The sequence below is a fragment of the Dendrobates tinctorius genome, unplaced genomic scaffold (genome assembly GCF_039654945.1).
Source record: "Dendrobates tinctorius isolate UK_male_01 unplaced genomic scaffold, ASM3965494v1 ptg000384l, whole genome shotgun sequence".
NCBI lineage: Eukaryota > Metazoa > Chordata > Amphibia > Anura > Dendrobatidae > Dendrobates > Dendrobates tinctorius.
Genome location: NW_027362050.1, coordinates 3360353 through 3386868, shown reverse-complemented (window position 1 = coordinate 3386868; position 26516 = coordinate 3360353). Strand labels below are relative to the sequence as shown.

Sequence of the window (26516 nt, the reverse complement as noted above, 5' to 3'; positions counted from 1 at the left end):
CAGTCTCCAGATCTCAACCCTATAGAAAACCATTGGAGGGAGTTGAAAGTCCGTGTTGCCAAGCGAAAAGCCAAAAACATCACTGCTCTAGAGGAGATCTGCATGGAGGAATGGGCCAACATACCAACAACAGTGTGTGGCAACCTTGTGAAGACTTACAGAAAACGTTTGACCTCTGTCATTGCCAAAGGATATATCACAAAGTATTGAGATGAAATTTTGTTTCTGACCAAATACTTATTTTCCACCATAATATGCAAATCAAATGAAAAAAAACCAGACAATGTGATTTTCTGGATTTTTTTTTCTCAGTTTGTCTCCCATAGTTGAGGTCTACCTATGATGTAAATTACAGACGCCTCTCATCTTTTTAAGTGGTGGAACTTGCACTATTGCTGACTGACTAAATACTTTTTTGCCCCACTGTATATATATACACTCACTGGCCACTTTATTAGGTACACCATGCTAGTAAGGGGTTGGACCCCCTTTTGCCTTCAGAACTGCCTCAATTCTTCGTGGCAGAGATTCAACAAGGTGCTGGAAGCATTCCTCAGAGATTTTGGACCATATTGACATGATGGCATCACACAGTTGGCGCAGATTTGTCGGCTGCACATCCCTGATGCGAATCTCCCGTTCCACCACATCCCAAAGATGCTCTATTGGATTGAGATCTGGTGACTGAGGAGGCCATTTGAGTACAGTGAACTCATTGTCATGTTCAAGAAACCAATCTGAGATGATTCGAGCTTTATGACATGGCGCATTATCCTGCTGAAAGTAGCCATCAGATGTTGGGTACATTGTGGTCATAAAGGGATGGACATGGTCAGCAACAATACTCAGGTAGGCTGTGGCGTTGCAACGATGCTCAATTGGTACCAAGGGGCCCAAAGAGTGCCCAGAAAAAATTCCCCACACCATGACACCACCACCACCAGCCTGAACCGTTGATACAAGGCAGGATGGATCCATGCTTTCATGTTGTTTACGCCAAATTCTGACCCTACCATCCGAATGTCGCAGCAGAAATCGAGACTCATCAGACCAGGCAACGTTTTTCCAATCTTCTACTGTCCAATTTCGATGAGCTTGTGCAAATTGTAGCCTCAGTTTCCTGTTCTTAGCTGAGAGGAGTGGTACCCAGTGTGGTCTTCTGCTGCTGTAGCCCATCTGCCTCAAAGTTCGACGCACTGTGCGTTCAGAGATGCTCTTCTGCCTACCTTGGTTGTAACGGGTGGCAATTTGAGTCAATGTTGCCTTTCTATCAGCTCGAACCAGTCTGCCCATTCTCCTCTGACCTCTGGCATCAACATGGCATTTCCGGCCACAGAACTGCCGCTCACTGGATTTTTTTTCTTTTTCGGACCATTCTCTGTAAACCCTAGAGATGGTTGTGCGTGAAAATCCCAGTAGATCAGCAGTTTCTGAAATTCTCAGACCAGCCCTTCTGGCACCAACAATCATGCCACGTTCAAAGGCACTCAAATCACCTTTCTTCCCCATACTGATGCTCGGTTTGAACTGCAGGAGATTGTCTTGACCATGTCTACATGCCTAAATGCACTGAGTTGCCGCCATGTGATTGGCTGATTAGAAATTAAGTCTTAACACACAGTTGGACAGGTGTACCTAATAAAGTGGCCAGTGAGTGTATATATACACATACATATACATATTTATATTCATACTAGATGGAGGCCCGAAGCTATCGCATTGGGAGGGCACAGTGCTCTGCATGCAGGATTTCCATTACAAACAGAGAGTTAGGGTATGTGCATACGGAGTTTTTTGGCGGTGCGGATTTTGTAGTAAAATCCACAGATAAATCCACAGGACTAATGTCCTGCGGTTTATCTGCGGATTTGCCTGCGGTTTTGCCCTGCGGTTTCACACCTCATAATGGATGATTGTAAATCACAGCAAAACCACGTGGAAAAATCCGCAGCATGTGCACAGCGTTTTCCAGTTTACCAAACTATGGTACTGTACAACGCACCTAAATCTGCTGCGGACTCGCAGCTGCAGAAACGCTGCGGATCCGCAGCAGAATCCACACCGTGTGCACATACCCATATACTCACCTTCCGACGGCCCCAGATTTCCTGTCCACACTTAAGGCATCTTCCGATCCCAGTAATGCTTAGCGCGAAGGACCGGAGATGACGTCACTCTCGCGAGAGAGCAACATCATCTGCGGTCTTTCGCATAAAGCATTACTGGGACCGGAAGTTGCCGGGCACGTGGTGAGAGTAGTGAAAGAGTCCGGGGGGCCGTCGGAAGGTGAGTATATCACTATTTTTTATTTTAATTCTATTTTTTACAGGTTTATGGTAACCAGGGCCTGGAGGAGAGTCTCCTCTCCTCCGAACCCTGGGTACCATCTGCACATTGAGCGCTGCGCCGGTCATCTCCCAGCTGCGTCGCCACTGACCTCCGTGTGGCAGGAGATGACCCGCAGCAACCGTCGGGAGATCAGCGACTAGCGCCGCAGGTCTCCCGACGGTAGCGGTGGCGTGCGTCAATCGAATGCGGCGCCAATTCGCGGCCGGACTGCGCCTGTCGCTGATTGGTCACGGCCGGCCGGGCGCGACTAATGAGCGATGCAAGATTTCCGTTACAGACAGAATTAGATGATTATATAGTAGATGTGACATACTAAAAAGACAATGTATGTGCTGCTCCATGCTGTTCCTCTGCAAACTATATTATCCTTACAAAGAAAGGTTTACCAAAGCCAGTTTTGTTTTACCTATAGAAGAAATGCCTAATATCTGCATTTCTCCACCATTAGAGGTGCTGTAATGTCCTTTCTTCTCTCCTCCCAGCATGCATGTTTACCTGCGCTGAACTGAAAACCCACCTGTCTGTTTTGCCTGTTTAGAGTTTGACAGATAGAAGAGCAGGAGCAGGGAGACAAAGAACCCACTTCCATTAGAGAGATAAAACCACGTCCTCACTTCCTGTAGAGAGAATGACACCCCCTTTGTCATGATCCAGGCGTGGATCTGTCAGATTAAATGGACAAAGTGAACGTTTTTTCCTTTGGCAAGGTGACGTGATTGCCCCCGGTGGCCATTGGAATTATCACATGTGTCATTCATTCTGAGTTGCCCCGGTGGTGGTTAGTGGTATCGCACAATAGTTTGGGTTTAATATGTACGTAATTATGAATCAGGTGTGGGGCTCTATAAATGAGTCTCAGGGTGTGCAATCACTGCTGGTGATATTCATTCATTGATTCTGAGTTTGTGAGAGCCTGGTGGAAGGATGGAGCTGAAGAGGAGTCCTGCGCAGTCAGCCAGAGGAGACGAGTGGCAGCTAATGGTGTCTGCAGGAATTGCTGGCATGGCGTGGAGGAGTCGCAGTTTATGGTGTCGGCGGGAAGTGCGTGCATGGCTTGGTGGAGTGGCGACTATGGAGAGAGTTGCACTCGGCATGCTCGACTTGGTTGCTGAGAGCTGGACTCAAGCATGCTTAGATTCTTGGCAGAGGCTGACTCATCCTTGGGACTCTGTGACTGGACTGCTGCAACTGGTGATGGACTCTGCTCCAAGGCTGCACTATGGTGAAGGATCCAGGATGGTGATGGATCCGGGTGGAGGAGAATACGCACGCAGGTGGTGGGGCTCTGTTGCAGGAGCATAAGTACAGAGCATAAAGCTAAGTGGTGTTTCCCCTGTATTGTCTTCTTTCCTTTTGTGTCTCTAGTGCAGTGGTGGGATTAGTCTCTGCACCGACCAATTTCCTAGTGAGGGTTTAGGGTCAGGGAGAGCAAGGGTTTAAGGTTCGCGTGTGGCGACAGGTGCGGAGCCTGTATAGGGAATGTGAGGAGTGCAGGGACACTGGCTCAGGGGAGTGCAGGAGGTCTCCATGTCCCAATTCCCTATCGCAGGGCCCACCATTATTAATGTTTCCCAGGTTCCCCCTTATTATTTAAATTCGCCACTGGAGGCGCTGTATCCAGGGTCACGTGTGTTATGGGTTCGCCTTGCGGTAACATCTGCGTCCAGACACACGTGACCATGACACCCTTCCTATATAACGATAAAGACCTGCCCCACTTCCTGAAGAGATAATGACACCCTCACTTCCTGTAGACATAATTACACCCCCTTCCTGTAGAGCAATAAAGATCTGCCCCCACTTACTGTAAACATAATGACACCCCCATTTCCTGTATAGTGATAAAGACCTGACCCCACTTCCTGTAGAGATAATGACACCCCCATTACTTGTAGAGGGAATGACACCCCCCCTTCCTGTATAACGATAATGACCTGCCCCACTTCCTGAAGAGATAATGACACCCTCACTTCCTGTAGACATAATTACACCCCCTTCCTGTAGAGCAATAAAGATCTGCCCCCACTTCCTGTAGAGATAATGACACCCCCACTTACTGTAAACATAATGACACCCCCATTTCCTGTATAGTGATAAAGACCTGACCCCACTTCCTGTAGAGATAATGACACCCCCACTACTTGTAGAGGGAATGACACCCCCCCTTCCTGTATAACGATAAAGACCTGCCCCCACTTCCTGTAGCGAGAATCACACCCCCCACTTCCTGTATAGCGATAAAGACCTGCCCCCACTTCCTGTAGAGGGAATCACACACCCCACTTCCTGTATAGCGATAAAGACCTGCCCCCACTTCCTGTAGAGGGAATCACACACCCCACTTCCTGTATAGCGATAAAGATCTGCCCCCACTTCCTGTAGAGTTAATGACACACCCACTTCCTGTAGACATAATGACACCCCCATTTCTTGTAGAGCAATAACGATCTGCCTCCACTTCCTGTAGAGATAATGACACACCCACTTCCTGTAGCATAATAAAAATCTGCCTCCACACCACACATTTCCTGTAAATTGTCTATTTGTCTCTGCTGCTAGAAAGAATTACTCTTGACAGCAGGAAGCAGACAAATTATATAAAAGGGTCAACAAATTAGACAGAAGGGACTAGTGTTCCACATTTTGGAATGATTTTTTGGGGGGTAAGAAAACATAATTTAGAAGTTAAATGATTAGCAGATTGTCTATTCAGCACGTTGTCCATCAAATGAAATCAAGTTACTGAAAACAACAACTACCATTTATATTATTATATTTTCTGATGATGTGCCGACACAGTAAATACACCCTTATGTTGAGCAGGAAACCAAAAATGCAGCTGCGGAAACCCTGCATGATGCTGATAGCTCAAGATCAGGGCACCATTGGTAATCCAAGTATATTAGCTCAATAAATTTATATGATGAACATATTTATAATAATAATAATAAATTTTATTTTTATAGCGCCGACATATTCCGCAGCACTTTACATTTCAGAGGGGATTTGTACAGACAATAGACATTACAGCATAACAATAATCACATACAGTAGATTATAACAAATAACAAGAGGAGTGAGGGCCCTGCTCGCAAGCTTACAGTCTATGAGGAAAGAGGTAGACACGAAAGGTGGGTGGTAACAGTTGCTCTGATTGTATGGACCAGCCATAATGTTAAGTGTGTAACAGTACAGACACAGAGGGCTAATGGATGCATAAAGCATGTGGGAACATGATGCTGGGAACCTGGTTATGGTAAAACTTTTGGCTGTGCCACACAGGGATAGATTAGGTTAATGTGTTGAGGCGATAGGCCAGTCTGAATAAATGCGTTTTCAGGACACGCTTAAAATTGTGGGGATTGGGGACTAATCGTATTGACCTGGGAAGTGCATTCCAAAGAATTGGCGCGGCACGTGTAAAGTCTTGGAGACGGGAGTGGGAGGTTCTGACTATTGAGGATACTAACCTCAATTTTACAGATTTTACCCCTATTTACAGATATTCTTAAGATGTGGACAACCCACTTTACTAAAAGTTCTTGCGTTTAACATATAAACGTCAGAGAGTTTGGGACAATTATTTTGCACAATGTAAATTGCACGCGGTGTATGAACTATTTTCTTCATTCCATGAGGGTAGTGCAGAAAAAGACTAAGCTGATCCATGAGTTTTCTAGACACTGTGAAAATTGAAAAAATCCTTACTATTCATTGTCAATGTCATATCCATTTTTTGTCACATATTGAATATTTTGAGTTGAAAAAGATTGTCAAAAGTTAATTATAATGTTGTACAAAATGTTTTGTCAAAGAAAAACTGGCGATGGATGGTGTGGTATAAAAGAAACTGAAACCCATACCACGACTAAGAATGTAAGAGCAGCACAGAAGCAACCCTATTACCACTAGTAACAGCTGTCTGGGCAGTAGTACTACCAAATTCATACAAGAAATGTCCTTTGCCCTTGGCAAGGATATTAGGGAGAAGCAGAGGGCATTATTGAATATATGGAGCATCACTCATCTTAGTTACAGCAGGATAATGTTACCTCTGACAGTGACACAGTCAGTATGAGGCAGTATTTTTCACAGAATGGTCAGCCTGATCACAAATGACTAAGAGAGATAACTTTTGGACTTTTATTTTAATTTACAAAACATGAAAAGTCTGTCAGTGAGTTGTTTTGTAAAATTGGCTATTGGTTACTACTAGGTTAGCCTCACTGTCTATGGTGAGGTCACATTAACATTACTAAAGCTACTTTACATTAAAGAGCTTGAAAATGGTTAGATTCCGCCACAAGAGATCTCAGATTGTTGCACAAGTCTTTTCAGGGCAAGTCAAGGCTTTGCAATATTGCAATTTATGGTAAATCAATTTGCTTCAAATCAAATTTTTTTTCTTTTATTTTATCAAACTTGGCAGATTTTGATTTCAAAATATTTGATCATCTCTATTAATTATTACTGTCTTCCAGGAATCATGACAGTAATTTGGCACAATGTCTGCATACTCGGGAGAGGCTTGGTCAGTTGATGTTTGCTATTGTCTACCGCTACTTTTAGTGTGGCCCAAGTAGTGCCGTAATCTCTAATCTTATCTGAAAAATGTCCGGTCAAAATTTGAAGGTGATACTCCACATCCTTAGCTTTGATATCATAGGGGAAAGTTCATTCATTTAAAGGGGTTGTCAACGACTGAGATATTGATGATCTATCCTTACGAAGCGTCATCAAAGTCGATTATAAGATCAATGGTGGACCAAAATCCAACACCCCCACAACCATCTGTAAACAGTTTACAGAGCTGGAACAGCACAGCGCCGTACTCTCCAATTCACGCTCTAATTTATTTCAATAGGAAATGTACAGAGCTGTGATGTTACGTTTTGCACACTGCTAACAGCCGTATGGTTGTGATAACGTATTGGATTTTGGACGCCCACCGATCTGATATTGATGGCTTATACTAAGCATGGGTCATCAATATTCAAATAGTGGACAACCCCTTTAAATGAACGATCTTTCTTCTATAATACCAATGCTAAACATATAGGGTTAATTGGTAATGGTATATCTTTCTTATAGTAACTGGAGAGTTGTCATCTAATATAGCCACACATAAGTAAAAAGCTGCGTCAATTAAGAAAGACCTTTCTACAACGCACATTCCTGACCCTAGCCATACATAAAAAATCTATGTCATCGCAAATAACAATATGCTTTACCCTAATAATGCCCTGCCCTCAAGCATTTAATTGGCACTTCCTTTGGGTCAGGAGAAGAATTATTATTTGGTTTGTGAATAATATATTAGAAAATATACTTACAGTTAAGACTAGTCCAAATGTCTGTGAGATAGTGGCACACAATATTAAAGATACGAACAGGAGACCTGTGCACTTTTCCATCTTGATGAACATGGTAAAAGGAAACAAAAAAGTCTAAGTAACAAAGGAAAAGGACACAATACTCAAAAAAGTAAAAATCTCACTGCAAATGTTGGTTCAAATAGTGATTGGATTTATTATATTACCCTTTAACAAGAAAGCAAAAGAAAAATTAAATAGAGATGTAAACAGAAATGTACCTAGACTTGTCTTAACTTGGGCAAAGATTCAACTTGGTGCCCTTACAACTTTACAAGTCTCCATCTTGGTTCCCAGAACCTAAGGCACACGTTCCCCCAGCCTCCTTATTACCCCTGGCTCATGTACACTACTTTCTAAAATTACATTTGACAGTATCTATTTTTTTATATAAGACGCTCAAGTTTATATGTTAAAATTAAGTCAAGGGGTTGGTCAGAAATCTTTAGTTCACGTCAAACTCTTGCACCCTTGTTGAATGTGCTTGACCTAAAATGTCACTGCTGTCGAACATCTAGTATCTTCAAGGATCACAGGACAAGGCATGTTTTCCAATATTTCATATAAAATAAATCAGCAATGTGAAAATCTTGTAAAAATAGTAATATTTAATATAATTGTAGTTTTTAGTGGGTATAGCAAAGGGAATGTCATTTTCTGAAGAAAATGAACAATTAAAATATTGTTTTAGAAAAGTGAGTTATAACTGTATTAAACATCTTGAAAACATAGAAAGAATGAGAGAAAAGGAAAGAGAGAAAGAAGAGAGAAAGATATAATGGGAAAAAAGATGAGAGAGAAAGAAAGAAAGAAAGAAAGAAAGAAAGATAACAGGCAAAAAAGACTAACAAATAAATTACAAATATTGTTCCATAAAAGTAAGCTATAACTGTGTAATACATCTTGAATAAACATAGAAAGAAATAGAGAACGGACGAGAGAAATAAAGAAAGAAAAACACAGGGAAAAAACAAAGAGGTAAAAATAACAATTAAATTGCAATTATTGTTCTGAACATACATAGAAAGAGAAGAGAGAGCAAAAAAAGAAATAAAAGAGAAAAAAGAAGAGTAAGAATGAGAGAGAGAAAAAAGGAAGGAAGAAAGAGAAGGGAAAAAAGCAAAGAATAATAAAAATTATATTTCAAATATTGTTCTATAAAAATAGGTTATAACTGTAGCTAACTTTTGGATTATACATAGACAAAGAAAGAAAGAAAAGATAAAGAAAAAGTGAAAGAATGAGAGAAAGAATGAGAGAAAGAATGAAAGGAAGAGAGATAAAGAAAAACATAAGAAAGCAAAGGAAGAAAGACAGACAAAAAAGCAAAAAAGAATAAAAAAAATACAAATATTGTTCTATTAAATTAATCTATAACTGTATTACTCATCTTGGATATAAAAAGAAAGAAAGAATGAGAGAAAGAACAGGAGAGCAAAGAAGGAGAAAGCAAAAGTAAGAAGGAAGAAAATAAAAAAAAAGAAGTAATAAAAAAAGAATGAGAAAGAAGAAAAAAGGAAAAAAAGAAGAATAGTAGAAAGAAAAGAGAACAAAAAAAGAAAAAGCTAAAAGAAGGAATCACTAAACTGGGAAATAAATAATCTGGAGCACACACAATATCAAATAAAAAGTAACAATGATATTGGAGGAGAACAGACAGACCTTGATGTGACTTGCGGCTCGGCGTCTGCAGTTTCTATGTCTGGTGTCTTGCAGTGGAGGGCTACAGGTGCTTCCAGCTGGCATACAGAATGAGTTGTGCTCTGCAGACTTCTCCAAGAAAATTCACAGCAGGAATGTCAGTGCATTGTAGGATAGGCAGGTCTCCCCTGGGCATTTGTTGTAGCTGCCGTGGGGATTGGCTATTTATGGTCAGCACCAGGTTCATATGGACCGGTCTCCCTCCCTGAGGGCGCATGTGATGGAGTCAGACGACGTCACTGGATCATTTCCACTCCACAAGTCACTGCATTAAGGGAGGGCAAAAATTACAGTAATTCAATTAAAGGTACTTTGAAGCAATATGAAGGCAAAAGACAGATAACAGCCCTGGCAATTACCTGTGATTATGGCATGGGTGGACAGTTTGTACCAGTCCAAGAAGCTTCGTCCTACTTGCCTCCTCTTCTTTGGCCACTTCCTTCTATACACACAAGATAATGAATGGGGACATTATATTATATTACTCTCCCTCTGGTTATAGAAATTTAAATATGTTTATGTCCGGCTAGAGGAATAAAAAGAACTGATCTATCTCTTAAGAATGATGAGAAGAGTAAGCTATGAATAAAAAAAGCATTATACGTAGCGCCTTCACTGCTTCTCCATAAGATCGTCATCACATTAGAGCGCGCTGAGAACGTTGTACCATAAAGATTTGTGACTTACAGAGGAGATGAGTAAATATTACTCCGACTCAACCGTCGATTCTTCCAGAAAATGTCATAAAGTCAAAACTAGAATATATAACCCAAATTATAACAATATAATAAATGCACACTATGTCCTGAAAGACTAAAGAGGATGGATGAAGCCATACTGTCGTCATGTTCTGGAATCGACTGTTATAATTATATTTTCTTGTATTTTTTTTGTTACCGTGGGATTTTTGCAGTTTATCAGTTTTGTATTTATTATTTAACTTAATCATCAAATACTTATGTGAAAAATGCTCATTTTACTTCCATCCAGTGGAGTTAACTGATGTTCTGGTCATCCTACAAATGGCATTTTGCTTATTAGAAGTGGTCAGTCTATTTCCTAGAAATGCAGGATGTGGGTGGCAGCCATTATCATTATGTACTTATACGAAATCACATGTTCCTTAAGTAGGAAACTAAAGAGTATGTAAACTATATATGAAGGTGGATGGGGTCCAGGAGTCATCAGGGTAACTGCATACTGACTGATAGACGATTAGGTAAAATACTACGATACATTTAGCATCATGAGGATCTTGACAGTTCTGTTAGGTCAAACTTGTGAAGCCAGGAAGTTTTGGGATTGAGTTTAGGTGAGGTTTTCCAGTTTGTCCTTGAATCTAATATAGTTTTTAGGCGTCAACCCTTTGAGGTTGCGTTTGATTTATCTGGAATGTTATTCAATTAGTGAAGGTTAACATCTCAGCTCAACCTTTATAAGATGCAAATCCCCCAAATCCCTGCACTTATGAAAAAAATGCTGAATATAGGCATGTACATGAGGTTCCGTTTCTGCCCGATGTCCGAACACAGGACCATGAGTCGCTTAGATTCAATTCTAGCTTTGTAATCCCTTAATTGATTAATTACTTAAATACAAGCTGTATATAGCAAGTTACACCATCATTTGGAGCCGATATGCTTGTTAATCAATCAATGTGGTTAAAGGGAATATCCGGGACTTTGAAGTTTTTTGGCTACAGTGTCAAGAACGTACTGGCAAGTAGTTGTTAATTCTTGTCTGTTCTGCACTTCTGTGACCTGTTCGGGCTCAGACGGTGATTCTCTGGCTTCATTTGACCTCAAACAATCACAGTTAGGGAACCAGATGTCAATAAGCAGGACATCGACAGAGCTGCCCCGTTCACAGAGCAGAAGAGAAGCAGCTGCTTTGTTGAAGTGATGAAGGAGAATCACCAGCAGGAGCGTGGTCCATGACCGCTCTGAGCCAGAACATATCGTTGCAAGGCACAACAAGCAACAACCAGCCGGTAAGTTCTTTTTTTCCTATATCTGCATGCAATAAGGCCAGGTTCACATTAGTTTTTGGCAACACACTTGCGAGGCCATCGATAAATGAGATTTTGATGAGCCGTAGACTTTTATTATCAAAAGGAGTCCAAGGTTGCCTGTTTTGGACTCTATCAAGGGCATGTTTGAATCCTGATTCTTTGGTTGTTTAGATGGATTCCTTGATAAGTTCATCGATGAGTGGCCAAAACATAATGCTCATGAAACTGTGTAGTCAGGTATTGTTTTTTTTTTTAGTGTTTTTCCTCTGAAATATTTTTTTTACTCTTTAGTAAAAATGTCTAAATAATAAAGTGACCAACATCCTTACACAAGGCTTTTAAGCATTTTCCAAGAGACAACTTTTTGTTTGATGTAAAGTCTCCAAACAGTTTAATTTATGGAATCACAGGACAATTCAAAAACATGTAATTAAATATGGATTGTCCTATAAAAGGATTGTGAATAAAAGAATTTTCATGATATATCTGGATCTAAGTTGCGTGCCAAGCACACTAAGTATACAAGAGGCATATTTTTTCAGGGTTTTTTAAGCATTTTGCTGGCCTAAATATGAGCCATAAATAGTTGTTAATTGATTAGTGGGCACTGTAAGGCTGGTTTCTCATAGTGTTAATGCGCTGCGCTTAACGCATCCGTTACACAGCGGCATTAACGCTATGTAACGGATGCGTTAACGCTGCCATACACTGCTATAGACGAACGCATCGCTAACGCATGCCATAATCAGCATGCGTAAGCAATGTGCCGTCATTCTGTGATGGACCCTCAGACGCAATCTGCAGCGTCCGAGGGTCCGTCACTGCTAGCGCAGATGAAGCATCTGCGCTAGCGGGATCGCATAACGGGATAATTAACACCTTTCCTACATTGGACGTAATATTCCGTCCATGTGACCTGGGCCCTAATTCCCATGGACGGAATATTACGTCATAGCGATCAGCGGCGCCCACGTGGTGAGCGCCGCTGATCGCGGCCGGGTTTCAGCTGATTATCACAGCTGACACCCGGCACAATGTGTCAGGGGCGGTCACGGACCACCTCCGACATGTTGACCCCTTGCACACCGCGATCAAACACGATCGCGGTGTACCGGGGTTAAAGGGAAGCATCGGCAGGGAGGGGCTCCCTCCGTGCTTCCCTGAGCCCCCCACAGCAGCACAATGTGCAGCGCTGCTGCGGGGGGCTCCCTCCCTGCAGGTCCCCGGATCCAAGATGGCAACAGGGACCTTCGGGGGCCTGCAGGGAGCTGACTTCCTCAGTGCCTGCAAAGCGCAGGCATGAGGAAGTCTGCGTCTATGCCTGTGACAGATCACTGATCTGTCACAGTGATCTGTGATGTGACAGATCAGCGATCTGTCACAGGACAGTCATGTCCCCCCTGGGACAATGTAATAAAGTTAAAAAAAGTGTAAAAATTATTTAAAAAAAAAAAAAAAAAAAAAAAAAAAAAAAAAAAAATCGCTAAATAAATGTAAAAAAAAAAAAATATTCCCTAATAAATTCATTTTTTGGAAATAATAAAAAAAACAATAAAAGTACACATATTTGGTATCGCCACGTCCGTAACAGCCCGCCCTATAAAACTGTCCCATTAGTTAACCCCTTTAGAGAACCCCTTAAAAAATAAAAATAAAAAAATAATGATTTATTATCATGCCACCGAACAAAAAGTGAAATAACGCGCGATCAAAAAGATGCATATAAATATCCATGGTACCGCTGAAAATGTCAGCTTGTCCCGCAAAAAACGAGCCGCCATACAGTGTCATCAGCAAAAAAATAAAAAAGTTATAGCTCGCAGAATAAAGCGATACAAAAATAATTATTTTTTATATAAAATTGTTTTCATTGCATAAAACCGCCAAAACATAAAAAAACGACCTAAATGAGGCATCACTGTAGCCATACTGACCCGAAGAATAAAACCGCCTTATCAATTTTACCACACGTGGAACGGTGTAAGCGCACCCCCCAAAAGAAATTCATGAAACGCTGGTTTTTGTTCATTCTGCGTCACAAAAATTGGAATAAAAAGCGGTCAAAAGATGTCACGTGCCCGACAATGGTACCAATAAAAACGTCAACTCGTCCCGCAAAAAATAAGACCTCAATTGACTCAGTGTGTCAAAATATAGAAAAATGATAGCTCTCAATATGTGGTGATGTAAAAACTATTTTTACAATAAAAAGCGTCTTTTAGCGTGTGACAGCTGCCAAAAATAAAAACCGCCATAAATAGTAAATCAAACCCCCCCCTTATCACCCCCTTAGTTAGGGAAAAATAATAAAATTAAAAGAAAATGTATTTATTTCCATTTTCCCATTAGGGCTAGGGTTAGGGTTAGGGCTAGAGTTAGGGCTGAGATTAGGGTTAGGGGTGTGTTGGGGTTAGGGTTGGAGTTATAATTGGGGGTTTCCACTGTTTGGGCACATCAGGTGCTCTCCAAATGCAACATGGCGTCTGATCTCAATTCCAGCCAATTCTGCGTTGAAAAAGTAAAATGTTGCTCCTTCCCTTCCAAGCTCTGCCATGCGCCCAAACAGTGTTTTACTCCCACATATAGGGTATCAGCCTGCTCAGGACAAATTGCAAAACAACTTTTAGGGTCCAATTTCTCCTGTTACCCTTAGGAAAATAAAAAATTGGGGGCAAAAATATCATTTTTGTGGAAAAAAATGATTTTTTTTATTTTCACGCCCGGGCGTTATAAACTTCTGTGAAGCACTTGGGGGTTCAAAGTGCTCACCACACATCTAGATAAGTTCTGTGGGGGGTCTAGTTTCCAAAATGGGGTCACTTGTGGGGAGTTTCAATAGTTTAGGTACATCAGGGGCTCTCCAAACGCACATAACACACGCAGACCATTCCATCAAAGTCTGCATTCCAAAACATCACTACTTCCCTTCTGAGCCCCGACGTGTGCCCATACAGTAGTTTTCTCCCACATATGGGGTATCAGCGTACTCAAGACAAATTGGACAACAACTTTTGGGACAAAAAAAGAGAGAAGCCAGCGCTGCTTGTGGTTAGAACGCATAACATGAGGTGCATATACACATATTGACATCTAACTGTATTCAAAATGAGACATTTGGCAAAATATTGATCAATAAATTGAGCCACCCTGCCGCGCCAAGGCAATCTCATGTCGGGGGTCCTACTCTACATTTTTATTATTCACTGTGCCATTATGGCCTCCTAGATATTTTAAAAGCAAGACCATATCAAATGCATATCACTGCCCAACCAGCAAACACAGATGAAGGGCGATGCAGGCTCAGACACAGGTGCACAAATAAAACCACAAGCAGCGCTGGCTTCTTTCTTTTTTTTTTGCATATTGGTTTGTGGTTGACCACCACTGTTGCCGTGCGTGCTGGGTTATGTTCGCCATTTTTGCTGTGTTCATTGTGATGGATCTAGGCTGCTGTGCACACACACAGCAGCCCCGCCCTGCCCCAGGCTTTATTTAATTTGTGCACCTGTGTCTGAGCCTGCATCGCCCTTCATCTGTGTTTGCTGGTCGGGCAGTGTGTGGAGGTTTAACCTGAGATGTCTCTGTTCAGACCTGGTTGGCCTTTATCTGCACTTGTTTCATCTGGCTGCACGGGAGCGATTCAGACATGTTTCAGGTACATTTGCAATAGATATGGTCTTGCTTTTAAAATATTTAGGAGGCCGTAATGGCACAGTGAATAATAAAAATGTAGAGTAGGACCCCCCACATGAGATTGCCTTGGCGCGGCGGGGTGGCTCAATTTATTGATCAATATTTTGCCAAATGTCTCATATTGAATACAGTTAGATGTTAATATGTGCATTGCACTTCATGTTATGCGTTCTGACCACCGGCAGCGCTGGCTTCTCTCTTTTTATATTAACAACTTTTGGGGTCCAATTTCTCCTGTTACCCTTGGGAAAATAAAAAAAATGGGGACTAAAAGATCATGTTTGTTGAAAAAATATGATTTTTTTTATTTTCACACCCGGTCTTTATAAACTTCTGTGAAGCCCTTTGGGGTTCAAAGTGCTCACCACACATCTAGATAAGTTCCTTAGTGGGTCTAGTTTCTAAAATTGGGTCATTTGTGGGGGGTTTCCACTTTTTAGGTACATCAGGGGCCAGGGCCGGACTGGGACTAAAATTCAGCCCTGGCATTTGAAGTTACACAGGGCCATTAGTCACATGGTGACTATATAATATTTTTGTACAGTTGTAGGTTACAAGCAGTGAGAGGAGATTAACACGACTATATAACATGTAGTCACAGCTGTGCCCAGTATTTCAGCTCAGTCATATTTATTGCTTTTAGGTACAGTACTCCTCCCAAAGCTCTGTCCCCTTTTGTACACACGGTGACAGAATTCCTGGCAGAACTGCTATCCATTGGGCAACCAGACCCCCTGGTCATAGCTGCCCCTATCATACCTCCCAACTTTTGAGGAAGGGAAAGAGGGCTACGCCGCTGCAAATTTTAGGCCACGCCCGGCCACACCCATTCCGCAACTAGTCACACCCATGTCCACGCCTAATCGCACCCATTTAGCACTGCTGATCACACTGACTTGTACTGAGGGCACAGTGGCTGGCATTATGGGCACACTGACTGGCACTAAGGAAGAGAGAAAACAGAGAGAGAGAGAAGAAAGAAAGAGGGGAAAAATGAAAGAAAGAACAGAGAGAGACAGTGAGAGAACAGAGAGAGAAAGAAAGAGGGGAAAGAAAGAACAGAGAGAGACAGAGAAAGAATAGAGAAAGAAAGAGGGGAAAGAAAGAACAGAGAGAGACAGAGAAAGAATAGAGAGAGAAAAAAGTAAAGTAAAGAAAAGAAAGAAAGAACAGAAAGAAAGAGAGGAAAGAAAAAGAAAGAAAGAGGGGAAAGAAAGAACAGAGAGAGAAAGAAAAAAAAGATTAGAGAGAGAAAGAAAGAACAGAGAGAGAGAGAAAGAAAATGAGGGAAAGACAGAACAGAGAATGAGAAAGAACAGAGAAAGAGAGAAAGAAATAAAGAAAGATTCTATAAAGATACTATAGCAGCCCAGCTCCCATTGTAGTGCCCACCTGAGCCTCCTGGTGCAGGACATATCATGATCCACTCACTTGGCCGGCATCCCCGATTTCAAGGCGATCCTGCTGTCTGCGCTGTCGGAGGAGGACACGGTGATGGATCTGAAGTATTCCTGGTTCCGTCACAATCTCCTCAAGAAATTATCTCATTTCCGGTCAGCTTCAAGCACATCACTTCAGGTGGAACATCACGTGTGTGTTTTAAAATGCTCCTCGGGGCTCCGCCGTGTACTCTTGTGTCCGTGGGAAAAGCTCGCTTTGTATGCTTCGTACACACTTGGCTCCGCTCCGTACACATATGGCTCCACTCCGTATACCCCAAACACACGCGGCTCCGCTCCGTACACCAAGTACACACGCGGCTCTGTTCCGTACACCTCATACACACACGGCTCCTCTCCATACACTTCGTACACACGCGGCTCTGTTCCGTACACCTTGTACACGCGGCTCTGTTCCGTACACCTCATACGCACACGGCTCAGCTCCGTACACCTCGTACACGCGGCTCCGCTCTGTACACCTCGTACACGCGGCTCCGCTCTGTACACCTCGTACACACACGGCTCCGCTCTGTACACCTCGTACACGCGGCTCCGCTCTGTACACCTCGTATACGCGGCTCCGCTCTGTACACCTCGTACACGCGGCTCCGCTCTGTACACCTCGTACACACACGGCTCCGCTCCGTACACCTCGCACACACACGGCTCCGCTCCGTACACCTCGTACACACACGGCTCCGCTCAGTACACCCCATACACATACAGCCCTGCTACATCTACCCTGTAAACCCTTCCTGACCCCACACATACTTATCTCATTCAGCACCATGACAACAGCACAGCAGAGTCTTGCAGACACCAAGAGGCAAGGCTGTGCGCACAGGACCTGTGATGAGGTCACAGGAGGGGCGGAGTCAGGGGTCACATGATCAGGGGTCTGGACAAAGGCTCCTGATCATGTGACCCCCCTGACTCCTCCCCTCCTGTGACCTCATCACAGGTCCTGCGAACAGAGAAGGCAAGCGACACTGTGAGTGGCTGCGGGGGCGGGGGCGTCTCATGCTACGGCGAGGATGGGGTGCGTGGGGGGAGGCGTGGTGGCTTATCTCCCTGCAGTGCGGGAGGAACTTGGAAACTATCACCGCCGTGCCCACAGAGGGCCGGCGGCAGGAGCCACAGTGGCCGCAGCCACTGGCAAGCGGCCAGATGATCGGGCGCTGCCACCCGCGGCCCACATGACAGCGGCCCAGCGGGAAAATGCCCGGTTGGTTATATTGCCAATCCGGGCCTGTCAGGGGCTCTCCAAAGGCAACATGACACCCGCAGACCATTCCATCAAAGTCTGCATTCCAAAACGTCACTACTTCCCTTCCGAGCCCCGACGTGTGCCCATACAGTAGTTTTCTCCCACATATGGGGTATCAGCGTACTCAGGACAAATTGGACAACAACTTTTGGGGTCCAATTTCTTCTGGTACCCTTGGGAAAATAAAAAAAATTGGTGACGAAAAGATCATGTTTGTGGAAAAAATACGATTTTTTTAATTTTCACGCCCGGGCGTTATAAACTTCTGTGAAGCACTGGGGAGTTCAAAGTGCTCACCACACATCTAGATAAGTTCATTGGGGGGTCTAGTTTCCAAAATGGTGTCATTTGTGGGGGGTTTCCACTGTTTTGGTACATCAGGGGTTTTCCAATTGCGACATGGTGTCCGATCTCATTTCCAGCCAAAAAAGTCAAATGGCGATGCTTCCCTTCTGAGCTCTGCCATGCGCCCAAATAGTCGTTTACACCCACATATGGGTTATCAGCGTACTCAGGACAAATTGCACAATAACTTTTAGGGTCCTGTTACCCTTGGGAAAATAAAAATTGGGGGTGAAGAGATCATTTTTGTGGAAAAAATATGATTTTTTAATTGTACCGCTGTACGTTATAAACTTCTGTGAAGCCCTTGTGGGTTCAAAGTTCTCATCACATATCTAGATAAGTTCCCTGGGGGGTCTAGTTTCCAAAATGGGGTCACTTGTGGGGGGTTTCCACTGTTTAGGTACATCAGGGGCTCTCCAAACGTGACATGGCGTCCGATCTGAATTCCAGCCAATTTTGCATTGAAAAGGTCAAACGACGCTCCTTCCATTCTGAGCTCTGCCATGCGCCGAAACAGTGGTTCCCCCCCACATATCAGGTATCTGCGTACTCAGGACAAATTGCACAATAACTTTTCCAGTCCAATTTCTCCTGTTACCCTTGATAAAATAAAAAAATTGAACCTGAAGTATTTTTTTTTTGTGAAAAAAAGTTGATTGTTCATTTTTTTTTAAAAATTCAAAAAAATTCCTGTGACGCACCTGAAGGGTTAATAAACTTCTTGAATGTGATTTTGAGCACCTTATGGGGTGCAGTTTTTAAAATGGTGTCACTTTTTGGTATTTTCTATCATATAAACCCCTCAGAGAGGCTTCAAATGTGATGTGGTCCGTAAAAATAAAATGGTGTTGCAAAAATGAGAAATCGCTGGTCAACTTTTAACCCTTATAACTTCCTAACAAGAAAAAACTTTGGTTCCAAAATTGTGCTGATGTAAAGTAAACATGTGGGAAATGTTATTTATTAAGTTTTTTGTGTGCCATATCTCTGTGATTTAAGGGCATAAAAATTCAAAGTTGGAAAATTGCAAAATTTTAAAAATTTTCGCTAAATTTCCGTTTTTTTCACAAATAAACGCATGTTATTTGAATGAAATTTTACCACTAACATGAAGTACAATATGTCACGAGAAAACAATGTCAGAATCACCAGGATCCATGGAAGCGTTTCAGAGTTATTACCACATAAATGGACAGTGGTCAGAATTGTAAAAATTGGCCCGGTCATGAACGTGCAAACCACCATTGGTAGTGAAGGGGTTAAAGGCAGTAGCATTAACGCAGCCGTTGAATGGACTGCATTAACGCTATGTGAACCTAGCCTTAGCTACATGTCGAAGGAAGAGCATAGGAACGGTAAAACTGAGAGTGAACCTTTCTCTAGTGTCAATGACTAAATGTTTAATTGTAATCTTCAAATACTAAAAATAATCTGTAGTATTTAGGAAGTGTTATCTTGTACATTGTTGTTTGGTGTTTAAAGTGGTTGACTAGCTTTTCAATCCTTTCCCATATTCCTTATTACACCACATGGTCATCAAAGAAGGTAAAGAACAGTTGTTCAAAATCACCCAGACTCCTCCATGCACAACAAGGACAGACTATTGACTTGGTCTTGCAAGTGGGACAACTCCACATGGCTCTTGTAAAATGGATAGTAGTAATCCGAACTGCTCTCCATGTAATTCATCGAAGAAGGATAGGCCACCTATTTAAAGGTCAAAATTACAACATCTAGAAAAAGGTTATCACCCAGTAGCATCACCCTACTACTTGCATAGGGACCCTATATCTTCACATGTTACATGTCACTAGTCACTTAACTAAATTAACCACTCTCTTTTTTCTAGTACATTTGGATACTCTTTTAATGAAGATGTCATAACCCAACTACAGGAATACATTAGAATTGACCATTGTTTGCAGCCAACAACTGCACCTAGTATGGTCTACTTTATCAGCTACGTACAGTGGGGAAAAAAAGTATTTAGTCAGTCAACAATAGTGCAAGTTCCACCACTTAAAAAGATGAGAGGCGTCTGTAATTTACATCATAGGTAGACCTCAACTATGGGAGACAAACTGAGACAAAAAAATCCAGAAAATCACATTGTCTGTTTTTTTTTCATTTTATTTGCATATTATGGTGGAAAATAAGTATTTGGTCAGAAACAAGCAATCAAGATTTCTGGCTCTCACAGACCTGTAACTTCTTCTTTAAGAGTCTCCTCTTTCCTCCACTCATTACCTGTAGTAATGGCACCTGTTTAAACTTGTTATCAGTATAAAAAGACACCTGTGCACACCCTCAAACAGTTTGACTCCAAACTCCACTATGGTGAAGACCAAAGAGCTGTCAAAGGACACCAGAAACAAAATTGTAGCCCTGCACCAGGCTGGGAAGACTGAATCTGCAATAGCCAACCAGCTTGGAGTAAAGAAATCAACTGTGGGAGCAATAATTAGAAAATGGAAGACATACAAGACCACTGATAATCTCCCTCGATCTGGTGCTCCACACAAAATTCCACCCCGTGGGGTCAGAATGATCACAAGAACGGTGAGCAAAAATCCCAGAACCACGCGGGGGGACCTAGTGAATGAACTGCAGAGAGCTGGGACCAATGTAACAAGGCCTACCATAAGTAACACACTACGCCACCATGGACTCAGATCCTGCAGTGCCAGATGTGTCCCACTGCTTAAGCCTGTACATGTCCGGGCCCGTCTGAAGTTTGCTAGAGAGCATTTGGATGATCCAGAGGAGTTTTGGGAGAATGTCCTATGGTCTGATGAAACCAAACTGGAACTGTTTGGTAGAAACACAACTTGTCGTGTTTGGAGGAAAAAGAATACTGAGTTGCATCCATCAAACACCATACCTACTGTAAAGCATGGTGGTGGAAACATCATGCTTTGGGGCTGTTTCTCTGCAAAGGGGCCAGGACGACTGATCCGGGTACATGAAAAAATGAATGGGGCCATGTATCGTGAGATTTTGAGTGCAAACCTCCTTCCATCAGCAAGGGCATTGAAGATGAAACGTGGCTGGGTCTTTCAACATGACAATGATCCAAAGCACACCGCCAGGGCAACGAAGGAGTGGCTTCGTAAGAAGCATTTCAAGGTCCTGGAGTGGCCTAGCCAGTCTCCAGATCTCAACCCTATAGAAAACCTTTGGAGGGAGTTGAAAGTCCGTGTTGCCAAGCGAAAAGCCAAAAACATCACTGCTCTAGAGGAGATCTGCATGGAGGAATGGGCCAACATACCAACAACAGTGTGTGGCAACCTTGTGAAGACTTACAGAAAACGTTTGACCTCTGTCATTGCCAACAAAGGATATATCACAAAGTATTGAGATGAAATTTTGTTTCTGACCAAATACTTATTTTCCACCATAATATGCAAATAAAATGAAAAAAAAAAACAGACAATGTGATTTTCTGGATTTTTTTGTCTCAGTTTGTCTCCCATAGTTGAGGTCTACCTATGATGTAAATTACAGACGCCTCTCATCTTTTTAAGTGGTGGAACTTGCACTATTGCTGACTGACTAAATACTTTTTTTCCCCACTGTATCTGTGTACCAAGTCTCTTCTGAACCCCTTACAGTCTAGCTTCAGCCCCTACATTTCACACAGTCAGTTAACTAAAGTCTCAAATGATCTCCTGATTGTCTTTGATCTCCTGATCTGTCTTTGGAAAACATCAAGTAGACCACCAACGTCTACTTGATGATTTCCACTTTTATTTTTCTTCTTGGCTTTCTGATGGTTTGTTCATTAAATATTTTTGTAGATTCAGTGTTTACTCTTAATCTATGGGTTTCTCAAGATTCAGTCTTAGGTCCCCTTTTTCTAAGATGGTTCTCCCCCTTTTGTATCTAACCAGCCCCTTTTGGACAACTCCATCAGCAAAATTGGTTTTCAGTACAATTTCCATGTTTATGATCAGCGTCGGACTGGAACACCTTGGGCCCACCAGAGAAAATCATTCTTGGGGCCCATTATGTAGCTACATAGAAATAAATACAAGACCACCAATTGTGTGGTAAAACACGCTAATATCAGGATATAATATAAGGTTGTACACGTCTTAATTATGTAGCAGGGGTTGGAGTAGCCACCTCATAGAATATAATGTAGCCCGTCATAGAATTAATGTAGTCCCCTCATAGAATATAATGTAGCCCCCAACATAGAATATAATGCAGTCCACCTCATTGAATATAGTGCAGCACCCCACAAAATATAATGCAACCCCCTCATAAGGTATAATGCAGTCCCCACCATAGAATATAATGTAGCACCCTCATAGGGTATAATGCAGCACCTCTCATATAGTATAATGCAGTACCACAGAATATAATGCAGCCCCCCATAGAGTATAATGTAGCCCCCTCATATGGCATAATGCTGCTCCCCTCATATAGTATGATGTAGTTCCCTGAGAGAATGCAGCCACACCACAGAATATAATGTATCCCCCCATAGATTATACTGTAGCCCCCATCCTATAATATGATGTAGCCCCCCCAGAATATAATGTAGTCCCCTGAGAGAATAATGCAGTCCCCCCACAGAGTATAATGCAGCTCCATCATTGTTCTCCCCTCCACCCCATCATTGTCCTCATTGCCACCATCATTGCCTTCTCCTCCACCACCACTGTTATTCTCCCCCACCACCCCTATCATTGTCCTTTACACCACCGTTATTGCTTTCTCCCCCACCATCCCCATTTCAACACCTTCATCATTGCCTCCCCCCACCACCATCATTGTCCTTTCCACCACAACCATCATTGCCTTTTTCCCCACAACCCCATCATTTCCCATTTCACCCCTCCTTCATTGCCTCTTTGCCCACCAATCCCATCATCCTTCCCCACCACCCTATCACTGCCAATCTCCAATACACACACAGCACCGCACCACTCTCTCACACACAAAGCACCGCACCACATATATGCATGCAGACAGACACACAGCACCCCTCACCTCTCACAGAATATCCCGGCAGCCTCTTGTCTGAAACAGTCGTGCTGTCTCAGATAGGGAAGCGCCGGGCAAGAAGCAGTACGTCGGGATGTGCTGTGAGAGGTGAGGGTGCTGTGTGTCTGTGTGCATACGTGCATGTGGTGCGGTGCTTTGTGTGTGTGAGTGATAGAGAGTGGTGGTGGGGCTTTACATGCGGGCAGTGCTAGCTGCAGCTTGTGTCTAACGCTGCCCGCTATTAAAGTGAAATGGTATGGTATTCACTCCTCTCAACGCCCATGGGGGACAGGCGTGGCTTCCTGTCACTCGTTGCTTTTCCACTGGCACAGGGAGGGCCCCCTTGACTCAGGGGCCCTAGGCAGCTGCTGGCCAGTATGCCAGCAGGTGTCAGTGCCTCCTGGGCCCACCGGAGAATCCTGTTTATGATATCCAGTTATACTCATCTTCTTCAGACATTACCCACTACAAAACTCAAGTGATCGCCTGTCTAACATCATGTCCCCTTTCTATCTATAACCTATTCTTTCATAACTGAACTCATATTTCCACAACCTACTAACTTACCTAAATCTGATGTTTTCATTTAATCGTGTGGTGCCACCATAGCTCCTTGTCAGGTCGCCTGATGTCAGAGGGTTAGATTTGTCTCAGATTTTACTTTCTAGCTCTATTTTCAATTTCTTGGGGGATGACATGTTGCGGTACTCACCCGTGTGTGTGTGTGTGTGTGTATGTATATATATATATATTTTTTTTTTTATACTATCTGGTCCTTAGAAGGTCTTCAAAAAGGGTACATAGAACCTCAGATGAACAACAGATGGCGAATTACATCTTGTCATTATTTACAAAAACTAGTCCAAAATGCAGAAGCAGTTTGTGAAAAATATAATACACCCCAGGAATCAATAGTTTGTAGATCCAACAATAACTCAAAGTAATTGTTTTGTGTGTGACTCCATAAGTCTCTCACAACATTCTGGAGAAATGTTCTCTTTTTTTTTTTTTTTTTACAAAATTTAAGTTCCTTGGGGTTTTTGAGCATTTGTTCACTCACAGATTTTAAGGTCCAACAACATCATTTCTATTGGATTGAGGTCTGGACTTTGGCTGGGCCATTGCAACACCTTGATTGAGTTCTTTTTTTTTTTTTCCAGCCATTCTGATGTTCATTAACTGGTGTGTTTGTGATCACTGTCCAACTCTGGCCATGTCCTCACCTTTGATTTAGAAGTATTTGGTATATAGATGTGTTCACTGACTACAAGGAGCCAAGATAAGAGTAGCGTAAGATGCCCAACACTGCAATCGAGTTCCTAAGTTACCTTGCAAACTCTAATTTTCCTTGACACAAATGTTGACAGATGCCTTTTAATACGTATTATCGAGGTGATGCTGCCAAAGTCCGTCCTGGAGTCCTTTCTAGGTTCCTATGCTCACTTCACATGGAGGCCCAGTCCCCGATGTTAACTAGACCCAAATAAAGAACGGAAACCATGATCAAAAGCTGAGCACTCCTTTCTGAGCAGCACAGGAAACATTTCCAACACTTACCCTAAAGCATCATAAAACACGGCGCTCTAATGTAGGTCCTTTAAAGGAAACTACGGTCAAAAAATAACATATTGTTTAAATCCAATTTTTGGGCTAAAGGTAGTTTTAAAAATGTTTTGGCAATGTGGTTTTGTTTGGCCATTGGGGCTTTTTTTTGGCTCAATCTTCCTGTAGTTTCAGGAAATAACACACGAACATTATCCACAATGAACAGAGTTTCATAATATCTTATGTATTGAAGCATCTAATGAGCGTGTGCATGGGTGATTAGGGAGAGAGGAGGAGCAGGATCAGCTGTGACATTACATAGCGGCATTGTGATATAGCTTTCCTTTAATAGCCAATGTAAAAAATAAATATTGGTGGTCATTAAAAGGGGTATAGGTTTTTTAGTCCACGAAAGAAGGACACTGAGCTACATCTTCCCTGCACATCAGCTCCATTTCTGTGTTTTTTGGTCTTCTGAAAAGCCGGACATTCTTCATCTTTTTTTGAAGCCCCGGTGTATACATAATACTAATGACCCATGACACCAGTAGTGGGATGGAAACTGAAAAGTTTGGGTTTTTTGGCTTTCACATGCACTTGTCCTTTTACGAACCTGGTTGTTAACTGAGTCATCCGGTGAATGAATGAAAGTCAATACATAGAATGTCATTTCTCTACATTTTTAGATTTACAATTATATTCTTGAGAGGTACGCTGCTTTCCTTCCATATGGTGGAGCCATTCTAATGAGCATCACTGCTGCCAGTTCCCAATTACCAATGGTATAATTCATTTTTGAAAAAGAAATTGTCTTTAAAATATGTCACAATGTAAATTTGATCAGACATCTTAACACTGACAAACGACAGCTTCCATATTTGCAAAAGGGAACGAGTCACTTGCCGGGTCAGACAGTGGCTGTGAGGTTTGGGGGGATAGAGGCTGATATGAGAGATGATTTATTTAATTTTTTTATATGTGGCTCAAAGTTTCAACTGAACAAAAATGATAGATTTTTTTGTATTGTACTTTATATTGCATGCTCAATAATTGACCTTTGCAATCTTTACAGCTCATACTTTATATGTAAGTCAGTCCCTATCCACTGAAAACAAAACTAAAAAAAAAACAAATTAAAAATTCCGAACTAAAATAAAAATCGACTTAAAAAAGTATTTAGTACTTAATATCGACTTACAAAGTAAAATTACAGTAAAACATTTCCACAATCCCCTTTGGTGCTGTACTCAACTATCTTCGACAGTCCCATCAATCAATCTCTGCAAAAAAAAGAAAAACTGGAGGCAGAACACCAAATAAGTGTACAAAAGTTGATTCTTTATTTGTAAACCTTTTGTGGTGACGTTTCGGTTCCAGTTTGCAAACATTTTTCAAGCTTTATCTGGATAGTTAATATAGGGAAGATTTTACCCATCGTTTCTTCAAGGTGCTTCTCTATGTTTCCAAATATATTATCTATATCTCTACGCAAATAACTACAATGCAAAGCAGTAAGATGGGTTAGGGTATGTTTCCACAGGCCGGATTACATCAGGAATTGCTGCGGATTGGACGCTGTGTACAGCCGTAGCGTCCATTCCGCAGCGTCCAGATGTTACTGCATAGTGGAGGGGATTTTATGAAATTCTGTCTCCACTATGCATGCAGGGCCGCATCCTGATAGTATAAAGCCATCAGGTTGCTGGTCTTCCTTTTCACCTTGTTCCTTCTATTCTTCCAACCATGGTGTCCTTCTCCAGTGATCGCTCTCTCTGTAGTGTCATAAATTGATGATCCTT

General features: G+C 42.3%; 1 protein-coding gene across 3 annotated transcripts in view; it reads right to left on the bottom strand.

The window, feature by feature from the left end:
• GAL (galanin and GMAP prepropeptide) overlaps window positions 1–26516 on the bottom strand; it is a 70838-nt gene that overhangs the window by 30283 nt on the left and 14039 nt on the right. For 2 of the 3 annotated variants that reach the window (XM_073563205.1, XM_073563206.1), the window contains exons 2-5: window positions 24501–24645; window positions 9782–9864; window positions 9384–9687; window positions 7683–7763 (exon numbers count right to left, since the gene is read on the bottom strand). In XM_073563205.1, coding sequence (XP_073419306.1) covers window positions 7683–7763; window positions 9384–9467 — 165 coding nt within the window. In that variant the 5' untranslated portion in view covers window positions 9468–9687; window positions 9782–9864; window positions 24501–24645. The remainder of the gene's footprint in view (window positions 1–7682; window positions 7764–9383; window positions 9688–9781; window positions 9865–24500; window positions 24646–26516) is intronic. The other variant, XM_073563207.1, reaches the window with a different exon arrangement.